The sequence below is a fragment of the Taurulus bubalis genome (genome assembly GCF_910589615.1).
Source record: "Taurulus bubalis genome assembly, chromosome: 11".
In the NCBI taxonomy this organism is placed as follows: domain Eukaryota; kingdom Metazoa; phylum Chordata; class Actinopteri; order Perciformes; family Cottidae; genus Taurulus; species Taurulus bubalis.
This window is the reverse complement of record NC_136599.1, coordinates 15808747-15822960: the sequence shown is the minus strand read 5'-3', so window position 1 is coordinate 15822960 and position 14214 is coordinate 15808747. Positions and strand designations below refer to the sequence as shown.

Sequence of the window (14214 nt, the reverse complement as noted above, 5' to 3'; positions counted from 1 at the left end):
AGTCAATGAGCTGTGAAAGTCAGTTACAGTGCAACTACACATGGTTCATTTTCCACCTTTTTTTCTCCTATTACAGTTACTGCACTGGACTCAATGTCTTAGTGGTGTTTACAGTAAGTGCAAATATCCAATCATGCGTATCTTTAAGTTTCCTGTCAGCACGTAACAGCATGGCCTCGGCACGGTGGGTTTAAGATTCAACTTTTTTTCAATTTGTGAGTCCGGTTCCTAGAATTGATTTATGAACAACAAACCCCAGAACTGTACTTGGGATTTAATCCTAGAAGCACTTGAAGCTACAGCAACGACTTTTCCCTGTCCTTCAAGAAGTCATCTGACAGAGAGGGTCAAACTCTAATAATCAACTATGATGCTTGTTAAGAGCCGGCTGTACTGCAGTTTGTCTTTGCACCTCAACAGGCAATGTGTCATCAGACAAAATCAGACAAAATTAATCTGTAAAATAATAAGAAAATAAATGGAAAGTAACAAAAAGCAAACAGGGAAATTGATGATAACTCTTGATTTGGGGGGGGGTATAAAAAGATAAAGAGGAATAAATAATATATAAATAATACATACATAAGTTATATAAGGTGGAATACAAATATAACACAATGAAATACATTTAAAGAAATTGAAGTATGAAGAGAAAAATATGAATATATTGAAATTAGAAAATGTAAAATTAGAAGGATTTTCTTTTATTTGTTCATTTATTTCTTTATATATATTTTTGAAAATGTATGTATACATTGGTTTCATATAAATTGCTACATTTTTCTTCATATTTTTGTATCTATTCCTTTTTATGTAGTGTTATTTACTTATTTGTATCCCTTTATTTTTCCTGATTATTGTCCCTTTTGCTTTTGCTATTCCTTGAAGGGCAAAGCTGCATGAATAAATGCAACTCAAAAGGGCCAAGTAAAGTCAACAGGTTGTAGTATTCTGCTGTATTATAAATCAATGGGATTGAAGTACATCAGATCCAATACTGGACATTTCCACGGACATACAGTCTTAATGAAACCTGAAGAAATCAAGGTGTGACATGACTGCCGAGACTCATATGCTGGAAAGTAAAGAGGCTGAACAGAGTAGTAGTAAACCTGTGTTTATCACCAGTCCTTTGTAGCCTGCATCTCTAACTCAGTCCGACTAAGACATGTATAAGAAGCCACATTAGGCAGAGAGCACAGAGCGGATTAAAAGGGGAATGAATTGGGCCAGTGTACTGTGAGCAAAGTATTTCTCCCCCATGTGCTGTGCACAGGTTTTCCTCACAGTGTGCTTGAGTGCATGTCTGTGAATGTGCCGGGGGTCTGAGGGTTTGAGCGATGGGGGATTGGAGATCAGAGCTTTGTGCTCTTTCGTGCGGTATTACAGTTTTTCTCAGTTGCCTTGGTACATTTCTCAAATCATCCTTAACATTTGCAAAAAAGTGCATCTCTTGAAATAATTTGCACAAACAGCACCACAAAATGGATTACCTGCTTGTAACTTGCTCCAAGTCCTTAGTTTATCTCTCAAAAGTAAATATGAATGTCAATGAACAAGTCTTTGTGTCATTCTTTCCAAACAAGATAGTCAAATTGCTTATCCATGTTGTCAATACCACAGTGCACTCTGTACGTTTATTCTGATTTAAACCTTGGCTACGGTTTTGATGATTGAAATTGCACGAGGCTTCAGTTTGTCTGTATACCATATCTCAATGTCAATAGTGTCGAGCTACAAATTACTGTATGTGGGAGATTGATCGCAAGAGATTGAACAGGTATCACATTTACACCTTTACCGTTAGTACTGTAACTTCTTGACAGTCCAGGTCATTGTGATACAGAGAACAAAATACAAGATTGTTTTCCAGCAGTGCATAGCACAAAGGAAAAAATACATAATTAGAAATGTAACATCTCAGCTATTTTATAGAGAACTGGTTGATCTAACGCTTCACAAATTCTCCCTCATTAGTGAAAGTCAAGATTCAATTGTGAGCAATTCATCAATTCAGGATACATTTACAAAATAAACAATGTCTTTAAAACATGACAAACATGACAGATTTTGATAACTGGTTTAACTATTTTGCATGTAGCTAATAGATATTTTAGGGGGTAAGACTATAGGACAGAGAACCAGTATAATGCATTTTGATCAGCATGACATAAGCAGTTGATAATGGAGGAAACAGCAGAACATTGTACCGAATCATGCATGAACGTGCCAAAGCATTTACAATTTGTTAAGAAGAATTAGAAATAGCTTTTATGAAGTGCACAAGTGGATGATTAAGAGGTTGAACACACAGTTATGATAATTTCTATTCTGATCTAATAAACCAAAGCCACCGAGAATAACACACGTTATTGCACACGTCCACCATGAGATTCTCTATCCAACATTCTTCTTCTAGTCTAATATAAGATTTGAGTAAAGTTAATGGTGAATAATGTCAAAATATCCTAAATCTGTCCCTATGACATATACAATATATGAGCATGCACTATAAACATAGCTTTTCAGAGTCAGAGTCATCCAAATGCATTGTTTGTATCCTTGAGCCCGAAGAAAATGTGTTGAGAACCTTTCCTTCCTCATACCAAGTGTTTTAAATCACGCATCCAGCATGTATCCATGTTTACAAGCTTTCTGGCGCATACCTTGATTTGTTACTGCCAACTGTTAATCAGTGGAATAGTGTGAACATATTGGCAGGAACATGTTGTAAATCACCTGCGCGCCTTTGCAGCATGCGGAGAACGGCTCCATGTCTCTACTAAAGGTCAGCAACAGGGAACCTTTCACTAAGAAAAGACTTCAAGGGAACGACGTCCTGTTTGATTCAGGCCCGAGTGTTGCGTGTTATACCCTCTCCCTCTATCATTCAGATCAGCCTCTGGATTGGATAGGACTCTAGACTGTCCTATCTAATGAAGGGAACAATACTTAAAAACACAACAATTTGTTACGGGAGTTAGGGTTAGACATATCTTGTCCACTAGTTTAGAGAATTGATGATTTTGATAGACTTAACAGACAAATCCGTGCCTGAAGTTTTGTCCCAGTCTGAATGAAAAAAAGATTCTGTGCTGCAGCATCTAAAGACAGAGCCAATCTGTCAGAAATCAATCCCTATTTGCTATACAGTACACTACTGTCCTCAATTTTTACTGTTTGCATTCTGAGCCTAAAACAATGCAACGTAAAAAAAACAAAAAAAGTACACAACTTTCTGTTTAAGTATCCCACAATACCATATGCTGTATTTAATAGATGCTAAAGACAGAGCTGTGTGACACCACATCCGTCAGTGAAGATGCAAAATAATGATCATCCATAAGTGTCCGAAATCTCAGTTTACTGCTTACTATAGAAAAAACTACTGTATGTTATATGAAGAGAACTGTGTGATCTGCCTCGACCACCAGCAGGAGTTACCAGTGCAAAGACAAGGAATCATTAAAAAAAAAAACATACACACATGGGTAATGCTTCAGATCACATCCTACATACTCTGTCGTTACCAAGTAACCAAATGTAACAAGGGAGGAACCCTCTATGGTTAGTTGTTAACCCGAGCAGCGACAGCATCAGCAGCACACTATAATAGTTATTTTTAACTGACTAATTGAGTTACCTGTTAATGCTGATTCGGTAGTTACCTGGAACCTTTGGAGGTGGAGAATGAACGCAGGAGTCCTATTCTCTGAATGTCATTCTCAGGTTGGTCAAAGGGCATTTGTAACTATGACTGCATCAAGATTAGTTGTACGCCTGCAACAAGGAATCGACCATGATAAGATTTAGTAACGTGAGGAAAAAAAGATGAAAATTAATACAGGCGGGACAGTATCCCTCACATCTCTGAAACCTGAAAACAGAGACATAACTCACACTATTTACACAACAATGTAGATCAAATGTTGTGCCAATCCATCTTATTGATATAACATTTCACAGTATACCTCAAAACTCATCATCTGAGAACCACACATTTCTGTACAAAATTGAGTGACTATGTATCTAACCGTTTTGAAATATGTCAGACTGAAATGACGGACCTATCGGCACAACATTACTAGAGAACTGCCGTTACCTTGTCAAAAAACCTTTACAGATTATAGACACAGAAAATTGCTCACAAATTACCAAAATATTGTTCTAACCTGTAATTATCAACATCTTAAAATATTATGTGTGACTACTTATTATGAGGCATATTTACAAGTGACTAATTGCACAAACTGTAAAGACATTTGGTCAACAACTGCAAACTTTAAAGAATGCAGCCCATGAACTGATGCAGCAATAGTGCTGCAGGCGGCAGTCCGACTCAAAAGATGTGGAGCACTACGAAGAATGTTGCACTCTTTCCATTTTCAATGAGAAATAATGGCACGTCATTTGAATTGCTAACAAGATGTACGGTAATGAAGAAAAGACATTAGAAAAGCAAAATTGGGCATCAGGCAGGTAATTTGGCACCGTAGTCAACCAGAGTCAGCCTTCCACAGATGGATGCAGTGGCAGTATGGATCTTGTGAGGGGACACCTTGACAATCTAATCAATTTTGTGGGGGGAGGAATTTGATTTGATCACAGTAATCAGGCTCTTCTTGATCTTTGGTTTGTTTTAATCTGGAAAAAGATAAAAACAGGAAACAAGGTTTTGCACAAATAACAGGATTTAAAGCTATACCATTGCTTTCCTGACTGAGGGGGAGCTTCACACACAGACATGACCAACACTTTATTACAAAAATTATCTCAAACGTCTGTGTAGATGTGTCTTCAATAGCATGGAAGCTTGAAACAAACTTTAAAGATTGAAATAAAGTTAAACAGATGTCAGGCTGATCTCTGAGCTCTCACAACACCAAAGAGGCATGCGTCAACACCTGCAGAAAGTAGGAGAACCCCCCTCCCTCCTTTTCCACAGCTGTGCGTTAAGAAACCTACTCAACTGCTTTTACAGTATCAATGGGTCACATCGCTGTCCTGTTAAGGCAAATCATATATGAAGGTTTATTGTTTGACAGAAAACATTTGCATACACAAGGTGAGCCCATGGTCGCTGCATACAGACATTGATGGACAGCTCACTGAAACTTTCTTTCCTTTTTTGGGAAAAACATATTTTCCTCCATTTTGAAAACAAGAGCTGACACTTATTAATATTTGCAAAGACATGTCTTCAGGTGATAGACAGAAGTTGAAACTGCAGATATTTCAAACAGCAGATATTTCAAACAGCAGATATTTTTAAGTTTGACACAGATTCTGGGTGTCAAATGGGCTGTCCCCAAGAGCTTAAGGCTAAGACAAGAAAATTAGCTTCTTTGGAAAGCAAGTACATTGTACAACAGGGTGGGGGGATCTGCTTACACATTTCACACAAACATTAATTTTCTGCATTGTGTAAGAGTGCAAAAATAAAAAATAAAAAGGGAAATAGTGAGAATAAATCATATCTGGCATAACTGTAATAAAGGCAATATATACAGTTCAGACCAAAACTGCAGAGTAAAGCCTAATAAAAGGACACTTCTCCCTCTGCAGCATTATTGTCCTCAAATACAGCCTGTAAAAGTAGTTTAATCTCCATTCCTCCCTGAAGATTACTTTGTCAGCCAATACTCTTTTGCAAGAGTTTGCATTTCTTCATGGCTGTGCATTACAGTAAAGTCAGGGAAAACGGTTACTCAAAAACAAAGTTAGTTAAAAAAGTCTGTGTGAAAATGTGTTTTTAGTAACTTTCGCGAAGGTTATTTCCTTTCTTTCTTTTAGTCCGCCTGACTATTTTATCAATCAAGATAAACCCAAATGCACAACCTGGAGCCTCCAACTATATGACCCCAGTTTTACTTCTGCATTGAATTGTGAAGAAAAGCAGACGTCAGTCCTGAAAAATTGTGAGATTATATATATAAACGCAGGGTGTTTAGCTGAAAGCTTTGGGCTTAGTGCACGGAGGCCACGCACACACACACACACACACACACACACACCCGTATTATTGAGGAGAGAAAACGGATAGGTCTTACCGTGTGTAGCTGCGAGCTGGTTGTTATCTTCACTTCACAGGCCTGTTGCATTGTGGCCCTCAACTCAACACTGCTGGGGAGGCGAGAAAAGGGTCGTTCAAGCAGATGCGACAATTCAGCACCTTAACAGTAAATTACGTCATTGGACGTCTTGAGATTGTACTGACATGGGTGAAAAGTTTTGTAAACCAAAAATAACTTTGGAGGCTCACAGAGGATAACAGCTTGGATGGTAACTTGTGCGTGATCTCTCAGGGTTGTTGGTGTGACAACAATTACAATATAATGTATTTATATGTATGTATTGTGTGTATTATGTTTATGTATTGTATTTAAAACAATTAGTTGTCTTATATATGCAAATAAGTCCATACCTGAAATCTCCTCCAGTCCTCGACGCGCTCCTGCCCCAATATTCAATTAGATCAATTTGATGCGTAATTTGGGGTTTTCTCGCTCCGGGTTTGTGCGTCTCAGAAGGATGTGCGCATCACCAGCGAGGGACTTTTTGGAAGAGAAAGATTGCTGCGGGACCTTTTTATCCAGGGATGATCGTGCCATAACTTTGCCTCTATGAGCGAGTCTCTCTGAGTTGCATCTCACATCGCAGCCTCAACAACGCTGGCTCTGCCGAGGAGCCGCAGAAAGCAAAGCATTCACTGAGGAGAGCCACGTGACTGAGACGTAGCAGTGGACCTCGTCTGAGAGAGAGAGAGAGAGAGAGAGAGAGAGAGAGAGAGAGAGATAGGAAGAAAACAAAGCTCTGCGTTGAAATCACCAGGGCCGCCGCAGACTAAACTTGTAGGTCCTAGTCAAAGTGCTACCAAGACGCACTGGCGATCTACACCGCAGTTAAACAACCAGATGCGGACACGCGGGTTTCTGATCGATCACTCTTGCGCAGAATTCCTCCGACTGCCACACATCCACCCAGAGATGAGTCAAAGCTCCCCGGTGAATGAAGACAAGTGTGCACCTGCGCGTCAGGGGTACCTGCTCCTTCATGCTCGAGATCCTTTTGCTTCATCACAGATTTGATTACTGCTTGCGGAAAACGTTTTTTCTTATATTTCTGGGATTAACGTCATGCAGCTGCCACATACAATGAATTGGTTAACCACAACACACTGACTAAAGGAGGAAATAATGAATACTTAACACGGAAGAGGGTAACATAAAGTCAAGTTGAAGTTTATTAAGGGTTGTTCTCTGTGTATCAATGCCTTTTTATTAATGAAGTGCCTTTTTATTAATGAATTACTGACAGCTTGGTATACATATTTATATAATATGTGTAGAAGAAGGGAATCTCACAAGTGTTAGAAAATTGGCAAGCACGTTCTGGTTTGAATATGGATCTGCAGAAAACACAACAGACATGTGGAAATTCCAGATTTCTCTTGCAAACTGAAGACCTTTCATACAGTTCAACCAGGTTGTGTGAATATACTTGTGTGTCTTTCATGTACATTTCTTTAAATATAAAAGTCCTCAGTGAATCGTGTTGTCTTCAAGATGCGATCTTGTGAACTGCTACTGTGACGGTCCCATGACTCCTCACTAAAATATTCCTACAAAATAAGCAAACAAACACAATTTACTGAGACAAATATTCACATGGGGAACAATAATTATTGTTTAGTATTGACTTACCAATCATATCAACTTGTCTGCCATTCACCTCCATTATTATGAATATGATGCAGTTTGACTAGTTATTGTACAACTGATCTATACTACATTATTTAATCAAATTTCCTAAACATGCATTAATATCGTTGGTGATGTTATAACTGGAAGAATTACATTTAGTATCAGTCATCATCAAGTGCATCAGCAATAGTCTCAACCCGTCACGGAAAACGGTTTTTGTTTGCATAAATATACCATTTAAAAAGCATAAATATCTACAAATATTGAATGTTAACTATTTGACAGTAAAATAACATGAGGATTGACAACCTGTCGATTTTGTTTTGATATTTGATATCTACCCCAGTTATGAAGTATTGTTGACCAATACTGTAATTCTACCATACTTAGTACTGGCCGTCTGTCAGTCACAACAAAGCAGAAGACGGTCTTTTTAAGGTCTAACATTTAAAGGACTTCTCTCTAATAATGGTAAGTATTGGTTAGTTACAACTAACATGAAACAGAAGATGTTTCGCGAAGTCCAGAAGGTGGCAGCATAGTCACGCAAATGAAAGCTAAACTCCTTTGCCAAAGACTTGTAGCTCAGTCTGAGCTACAAACAATAGACACTCAATCTTCGATTTAGGATCTCTTTCAACAGTTTTCTTCCCAAGATTTATTGATCTCCACAAGTGTTAATCAAAACCATTACAGACCGACCCCTTAAATTCACTGAGATGGAGGAAAAAGGAGGAGATGCAGGTCAGTCAACAAAGAAAACACAAAAAGGTGTTGTCAGTGCTCACCCTGACTCGGACTCCAAACACACTGTCGGACTATCTGTTGGGTCTTTGACGAGAGCGGCTGCTTGTTTGGCCAACACAGACACAACACCGCCATGTTCATCAGACAGGGAGCCGCGGCCTGGGGATCGAGAGATATAAAAAGAGTTACTAAACAGAACTGAAGAAACGTCAAAAGGAGCAATTATTAGCCTAACATTTTGAATGTGATTGACCTCGGGCGGTTTGTGACCCAGGTTGGCATAACACTGCGGGGTAACAAGTTGTTTGTGTTATACACATTTAGAAAGGTGCATTTGTGCATTGCACCAGACTACAAAGCAGCTTCTTTCCTCAGGCTGTACGACTAATCAATGTTCTGTTTTTGTTGGTCTTGTTCAGCATAAAAGGACGACAACTTGCTTTTCTTTGTGCAACCGTGTGCTTTAAAATGACAGTAAATTAACCTTACATCTTGAATGAACCGGTTGGTTTATAGAATGTCAGTAAATAGCAGGAAAATGCTCATTACAAGTTCCCAGAGTCAATGATGACGTCACAAAATGGCCCAAACTCACAGGCCATACTTTCCAAAATATCCGGTTTACTATCATACTTGTCTGAGAACACGAGACAACATTCACATTTTATTATTTCTGCAATTTATGCTTGAAAATACATATATTTTAAACTAGCCTCAATGAAAAGACCAGTTTGGTCTAAATACATTTGACCAACATGTGTTATATGAAGCTAGCCTAGAACAAGCAGTGTTTTCTTACAGCCCAGATTGTGTCCTTGTTCATCCGTGCAGAGCACGCCGACAACTGATGGATTTTTCATTCTGCAAACAACACAAAAAACAAGGCGCTTTCAGTCGTCTTTAACGTGCCAACAGTTGAAATACGAACTCAATCTAAGTCTGGTATTAACTCACGTATCATCGAGATGCTGTTCGAGGGTCGACTCCATTATTATCAATCGTTAATAACTGCAAAAGTCAAATATTGTGAACCTATATGTGTTGTTTTTGTAGCCTGCGTCCTCAAAGCTTCCGGTTGGAGTCAGCTGATCGTCACGTGCACTACGGGTGCCGGTGAGGACCCAACTATACGAAGCGAGGTAGCAGACGGAACAAGAACCTGCCAGGAAACAGTAGGCCGACAGACTATACCTGTAGATGCATAGGTAACATGCGAGCTGCGTGGGCTACATACAGGCAGACCCTAAATATTACAGTTTAAAAACGAAAGTCATACCTGTAAAACCAACCAAATGACAGTCCCCTTTGGATGATGGCATTAATTCACAATATAAGTTCAACTCAGGGTGAATAAACTCAGAGTTGATTGACTCTGGTCAGCTGTTCTGGTACTGAAAACTCCGAGTTTCCCATCTCAGGGTTCAGGGTTAGTCACCTAGTAAGTTACTTAGTCAAGTTTAACAATAACTCCTCCTAATTTATGTATTCCCATTAACGTGACAATCTACAAGAAAGAGTTGACCAAATAACAATAAAAGTAATGCTGTTAACGTGGTGGTATTGTACCATCCCCTTTAGGACATATTGCTTATGATATGAGATCAAACTGCAGGTTTTGACAGCACCCCTTGCCATATTTCAGCCACTAAAATCCAAGGTCTCTGCCAAAGCTCCACTTTGGCAATGTTTACATCTATCTTGTGGAGAATCCCTCACTTTACTGCCAAGATGAAAGAGGACAAAAGCGTTTGCAGCTCATATTCTAAACTAAAGCAAAACAAAAAAGGGATTACAGAAAAAAACTGAGTATAAATTGGAAGTGTTTTACTCAACACAGGCAACATACTTTCTGACATGAATACGTGCAAGTTTATTTACATTACATGCTTGTGTAATGAAAACATACTGTACAAATGTTTACAACATATATGTAATACAGTTATATGCTGCTTTCTAAACGTTTTAGAAAATATAGTGTATTTACACTGCCTTTAAAAACAGGATTGTTTTTAGATAGAAGTCTAACCCTGATTATTTTGTATTTAAGCTTCTGATTGATAATATTTCAGGATGGACACTATGGATATTTTTGATAAGTACCTGCTTCTCATGGCCGATATTGATCCGATAACTGATCATTTCACATGTTTGTATTTTAACAATACTTTGATATAACCTGTAGTGTATGCACATCAGAGTAACCTGTAGTTTATGCACACCTGAGAAAATGGTGAAACTTGTTGATCAGTGTTTCCCAAAGCTCAAGATGACGTCCACAAATGTCTTGTTTTACCTACAACCCGATCTGTTGTCACACTGTTGTTCCTCCTCAGCATCTGGCACTAATCCACATCCACTGCATCTTGCTTTTTCTTCTTCTTCTCCACCCTCTTGTTCTTTATTCTGCTGCGCTCAAACCTCTCCATGTCCTTCTCTCTTTCCTCTTCTTGGTGGCTGGTGTGTATGAGAAGAAGGATGGAACCCAGTCAGGGGCATCAGATTTGGCAATTCTCTCTCTCTTACTACAACTGCCGTTAACTCTTCAGACAAAAAATCAACCTTTCCTTTAACGGTAACTCAATACAACCTCAATTCCATAAAAGTTTGGATGCTGTGTAAAACATTAATAAAAAAAGCTTTAGGGCGTGGCTAAATTGTGATTGACTGAATGCTACCAAGGTGTGTTCTGGGGTGTTTCCATGTTTTTCAGTTTACGGCTATCATGTTGTGTTTTTTATCCATAAAGGTTCATTGTAAAATGTCTGGTTGAACCGAGCTCTACCTTTGTGCAATTCTGGTCAACCTACAGCTGCGGCCTGAGGCACTGAGGTGAACCTCAGAGCAAGCCTCTTTTGGCCAAACGGTGGACGTCTTTACGTCCACCATCTAAACTGTTCATACAAATAAGACTTAAGACATTTATCAAATACATAATTCATTTGAATTGCCTTCTTTTTCTTAATGTTTTCTTACTGTGGTGCCATATTGATGATGTTCTTAAATAGCAGATTGTTAGCACTTGATATATAAGCTTAATATACTATAGATGTATACATATCATTCCTGGTTCTGGGCAATAGTTCCTCATTCACTAAACTAATTTTTTTAACTGGATTAGTTGTGACATGAAAGCCTGCCTGTATATATTTCATCATTCATGTGTTACTGAACATTGGTTAATTATATTTTCAGAATTGCATTAATATTGCATTGAATTACTTGAGTAATTTCCCCCTCTTGAATATATAATCTTTATTGATAATCCAGTTCCCACCTTTTTCTCAAGAATTGCGAATGCGATCACAATCAGATGACTCACACTAAGCGGATGTCAGGCAAAAGAGCTCCAGTGTCACATGCTCATTAGTCATAAAACAGTTATTTGGAGAAGCATTCAATCCTTGTTTGACACTCAGATCTAATTACTGAGAATGGAAATTATCCTTAAAAACAAAACCAACATCACATTGGTACAAACAATATACAGCATAAACATTACGTGAACTTTACCATGTACTTTATTCAACATAAAATATAGTATTAATTTTCTGCTTCTCGCGGCCTTTTGTTGATGGATTTTGTATTTTTTTCCACAGTGAGCTGAGGCCACCGCCGGCTCGCTTCCCTGCATGATTTCTGCTGCCTGTCTCGAGACGGCGAGGCTTCACTGCTCTTGCTGACAGGGCAGAAATGGATGAATGTAATTATGTGGCTGCTGCATTGGGGGAATCCATCACCTGTGTAGCAGCAGGTTAATGTGCTGCTGACTAACCCATGGAGTAGGCTCTCCCTCCTTTCCTCTGATTCTTCATATTTTCCTCTCCTCTTTGCTTTCTCATATTTCTCTCCTCACAGCTTAAATCAGAGCCCAGGCGCTTCCGCTGACAACTTGCTGCTCATCACTGTCAGTAGGCAAACACACGCAAACGTTTACGCATGCAGAATAATTAACAAGGGCTACATACATGTGATATCTTCTTCCCTTGTCACACATACACATTCATAGTTGCGCAACACACACACTCATGCAAGGAATCTTGTCCGAAGGGAAGTTGACATCAACATTATTAGATTATTTGCTATTTGGCCCCACTGTCACTTTACAAATTAACCCAGAAAAAAAAGTTTGACTCCTATCATTACCTTGTAATATATCTTAAAATAGCTGATACAATTTAGGGATTTCACTTACATGTCAATGAGGTGTGGTCAGATGAAATCTCTCCAAATCTGCTAAAACCTTTTACATTGTTATTCATTTGTTTTCATATAAAGCAAATCAGTGGCGGGCCGTGCATTTCAGTCGTTCGGCTAATAAGCTAATAGGGAAAAAATAATTATAATACATTTAGTTTATTTGTGAAAAACAATGACATTATAAAATATATATAACTTTTAATTATAAGAAATGTTAATTTTTTAAATTTTTTTAAAAATAATAATTATTACAAAATAGCTATAACTTTGTGATTCTGTTTAAGCCAGAGAAGGCTTAGTAGGCCCTGACGGCCAGCCACTGAAGCAAATGCAAAGAGAGAATTAATTAAAGATCATATCAGACCTGGGAAAAAAAATATATATATTTATACTGTCAGAAATATATAACAAATCAAAAATGTTTCCGTCAAAATAGATATTTAAAACCCTATTCTCTTTATCACAGGCACTATTTACTATTTATTTGGTATGAATTTAACCTGTTAAGCTCCATGGCATTTTTTTAGGATTTAGCTCGAAATAGCATACCCAAACTAAAAAGGGTGTATCTCTGCAACCACAAGGGCTATTTGAATAATTTCGGTGTTATAATAAAGGCAACCCTTGTGAGCTTTTGGTCAGATGTGTAAATATTAGTATATATGTTGCTGGCTAAGAGTAAATAAAGATTGAAACACAGAAAACATAGAAGTTTCAGGTCCGCCTATAAAAAAAAGCATTTTCAGGATGATTATCTCCTTGAAATGATGCTTCACTAATCATAGCACAATATGTGAACAGTCTCTCTGCAATGTTTTCACTTGAAAAAGTGAAGCAGAACAAAGTCAGAGAGGTAAAGTACAGAGAGAATTCACACAAGGTTTCCAAAATTTGCATTTTTGGCACATTTGCGCATATTTTCGCGCATCTATGACATTTTAATTTTTTCATGTAGCAAACCTTATATTTCACTTGTATATGACTTATGGTGTTCAATAAACTTGTATTAGTGGGAATTTACTGAGGGAAATGCATTTTTTCTCAGAAAAATTTCAAAATTTGCTGACTCAGCGATTTATGTTGCTGTGATCTTTGGTTCATATCTCGGTGATGCTTTGCAGCAGAGGGATTTAGTGAATAGATTTAGAATCTGTGTGGAATTGTCTTGCTTTTTGCCATTCGGTTTCTTCTGATAGCACCAAACTATGGGATGCTAGTTCCGGAAACATGCAGAGTGGGCTGACTCATGCCAAATTTATATCTATTTTTTTTTAATAATTATTTTAGTTGGTGTTTGAGTTGTGTTGAAATGGCTACTAATTATTGTAGCCCAGGTTCTCTTGTTTAATTTGATGTGTAGCATCAATATATATATATTTTACACAGTTTAACTAAAATATCTAAAATAGGACCTATATAGGTTCATTTCAGTTTATTCCATCAGTGTGGATGATTGCTGGTGTGCAGCTTAAACTGATGGTAGCTTTCAAAATACATGGTATTATGGCACATATATCCCATAATAAAACAAGGAATATCACTTTTCATCCATATGTGAAGTTAATGC

The 14214-nt window shown here is 37.9% G+C and overlaps 1 protein-coding gene across 1 annotated transcript; it reads right to left on the bottom strand.

Moving 5' to 3' along the window:
- Nucleotides 1–7223: 7223 nt before the first annotated feature.
- On the bottom strand, nt 7224–9522 carry lamtor5 (late endosomal/lysosomal adaptor, MAPK and MTOR activator 5). Its single transcript, XM_079225591.1, has 4 exons — nt 9405–9522; nt 9250–9311; nt 8492–8609; nt 7224–7621 (listed from the first exon to the last, which is right to left on the bottom strand). The coding sequence occupies exons 1-4, from the start codon at nt 9437–9439 to the stop codon at nt 7561–7563; spliced, it is 276 nt and encodes a 91-aa protein (XP_079081717.1). The 5' UTR covers nt 9440–9522; the 3' UTR covers nt 7224–7560.
- Between the last annotated feature and the right edge of the window lie 4692 nt (nt 9523–14214).

What these genes read in the sequence shown, in the direction of transcription:
- lamtor5 (XM_079225591.1), bottom strand. Translation starts at nt 9,439, where the DNA reads ATGGAGTCGACCCTCGAACAGCATCTCGATGATAC. An exon ending in ACAAGGACACAATCTGGGCT is followed by an intron (nt 8,610 to 9,249) that starts GTAAGAAAACAC and finishes CTCGATCCCCAG; the next exon opens with GCCGCGGCTCCCTGTCTGAT. An exon ending in TGTTTGGAGTCCGAGTCAGG is followed by an intron (nt 7,622 to 8,491) that starts GTGAGCACTGAC and finishes CTTATTTTGTAG; the next exon opens with GAATATTTTAGTGAGGAGTC.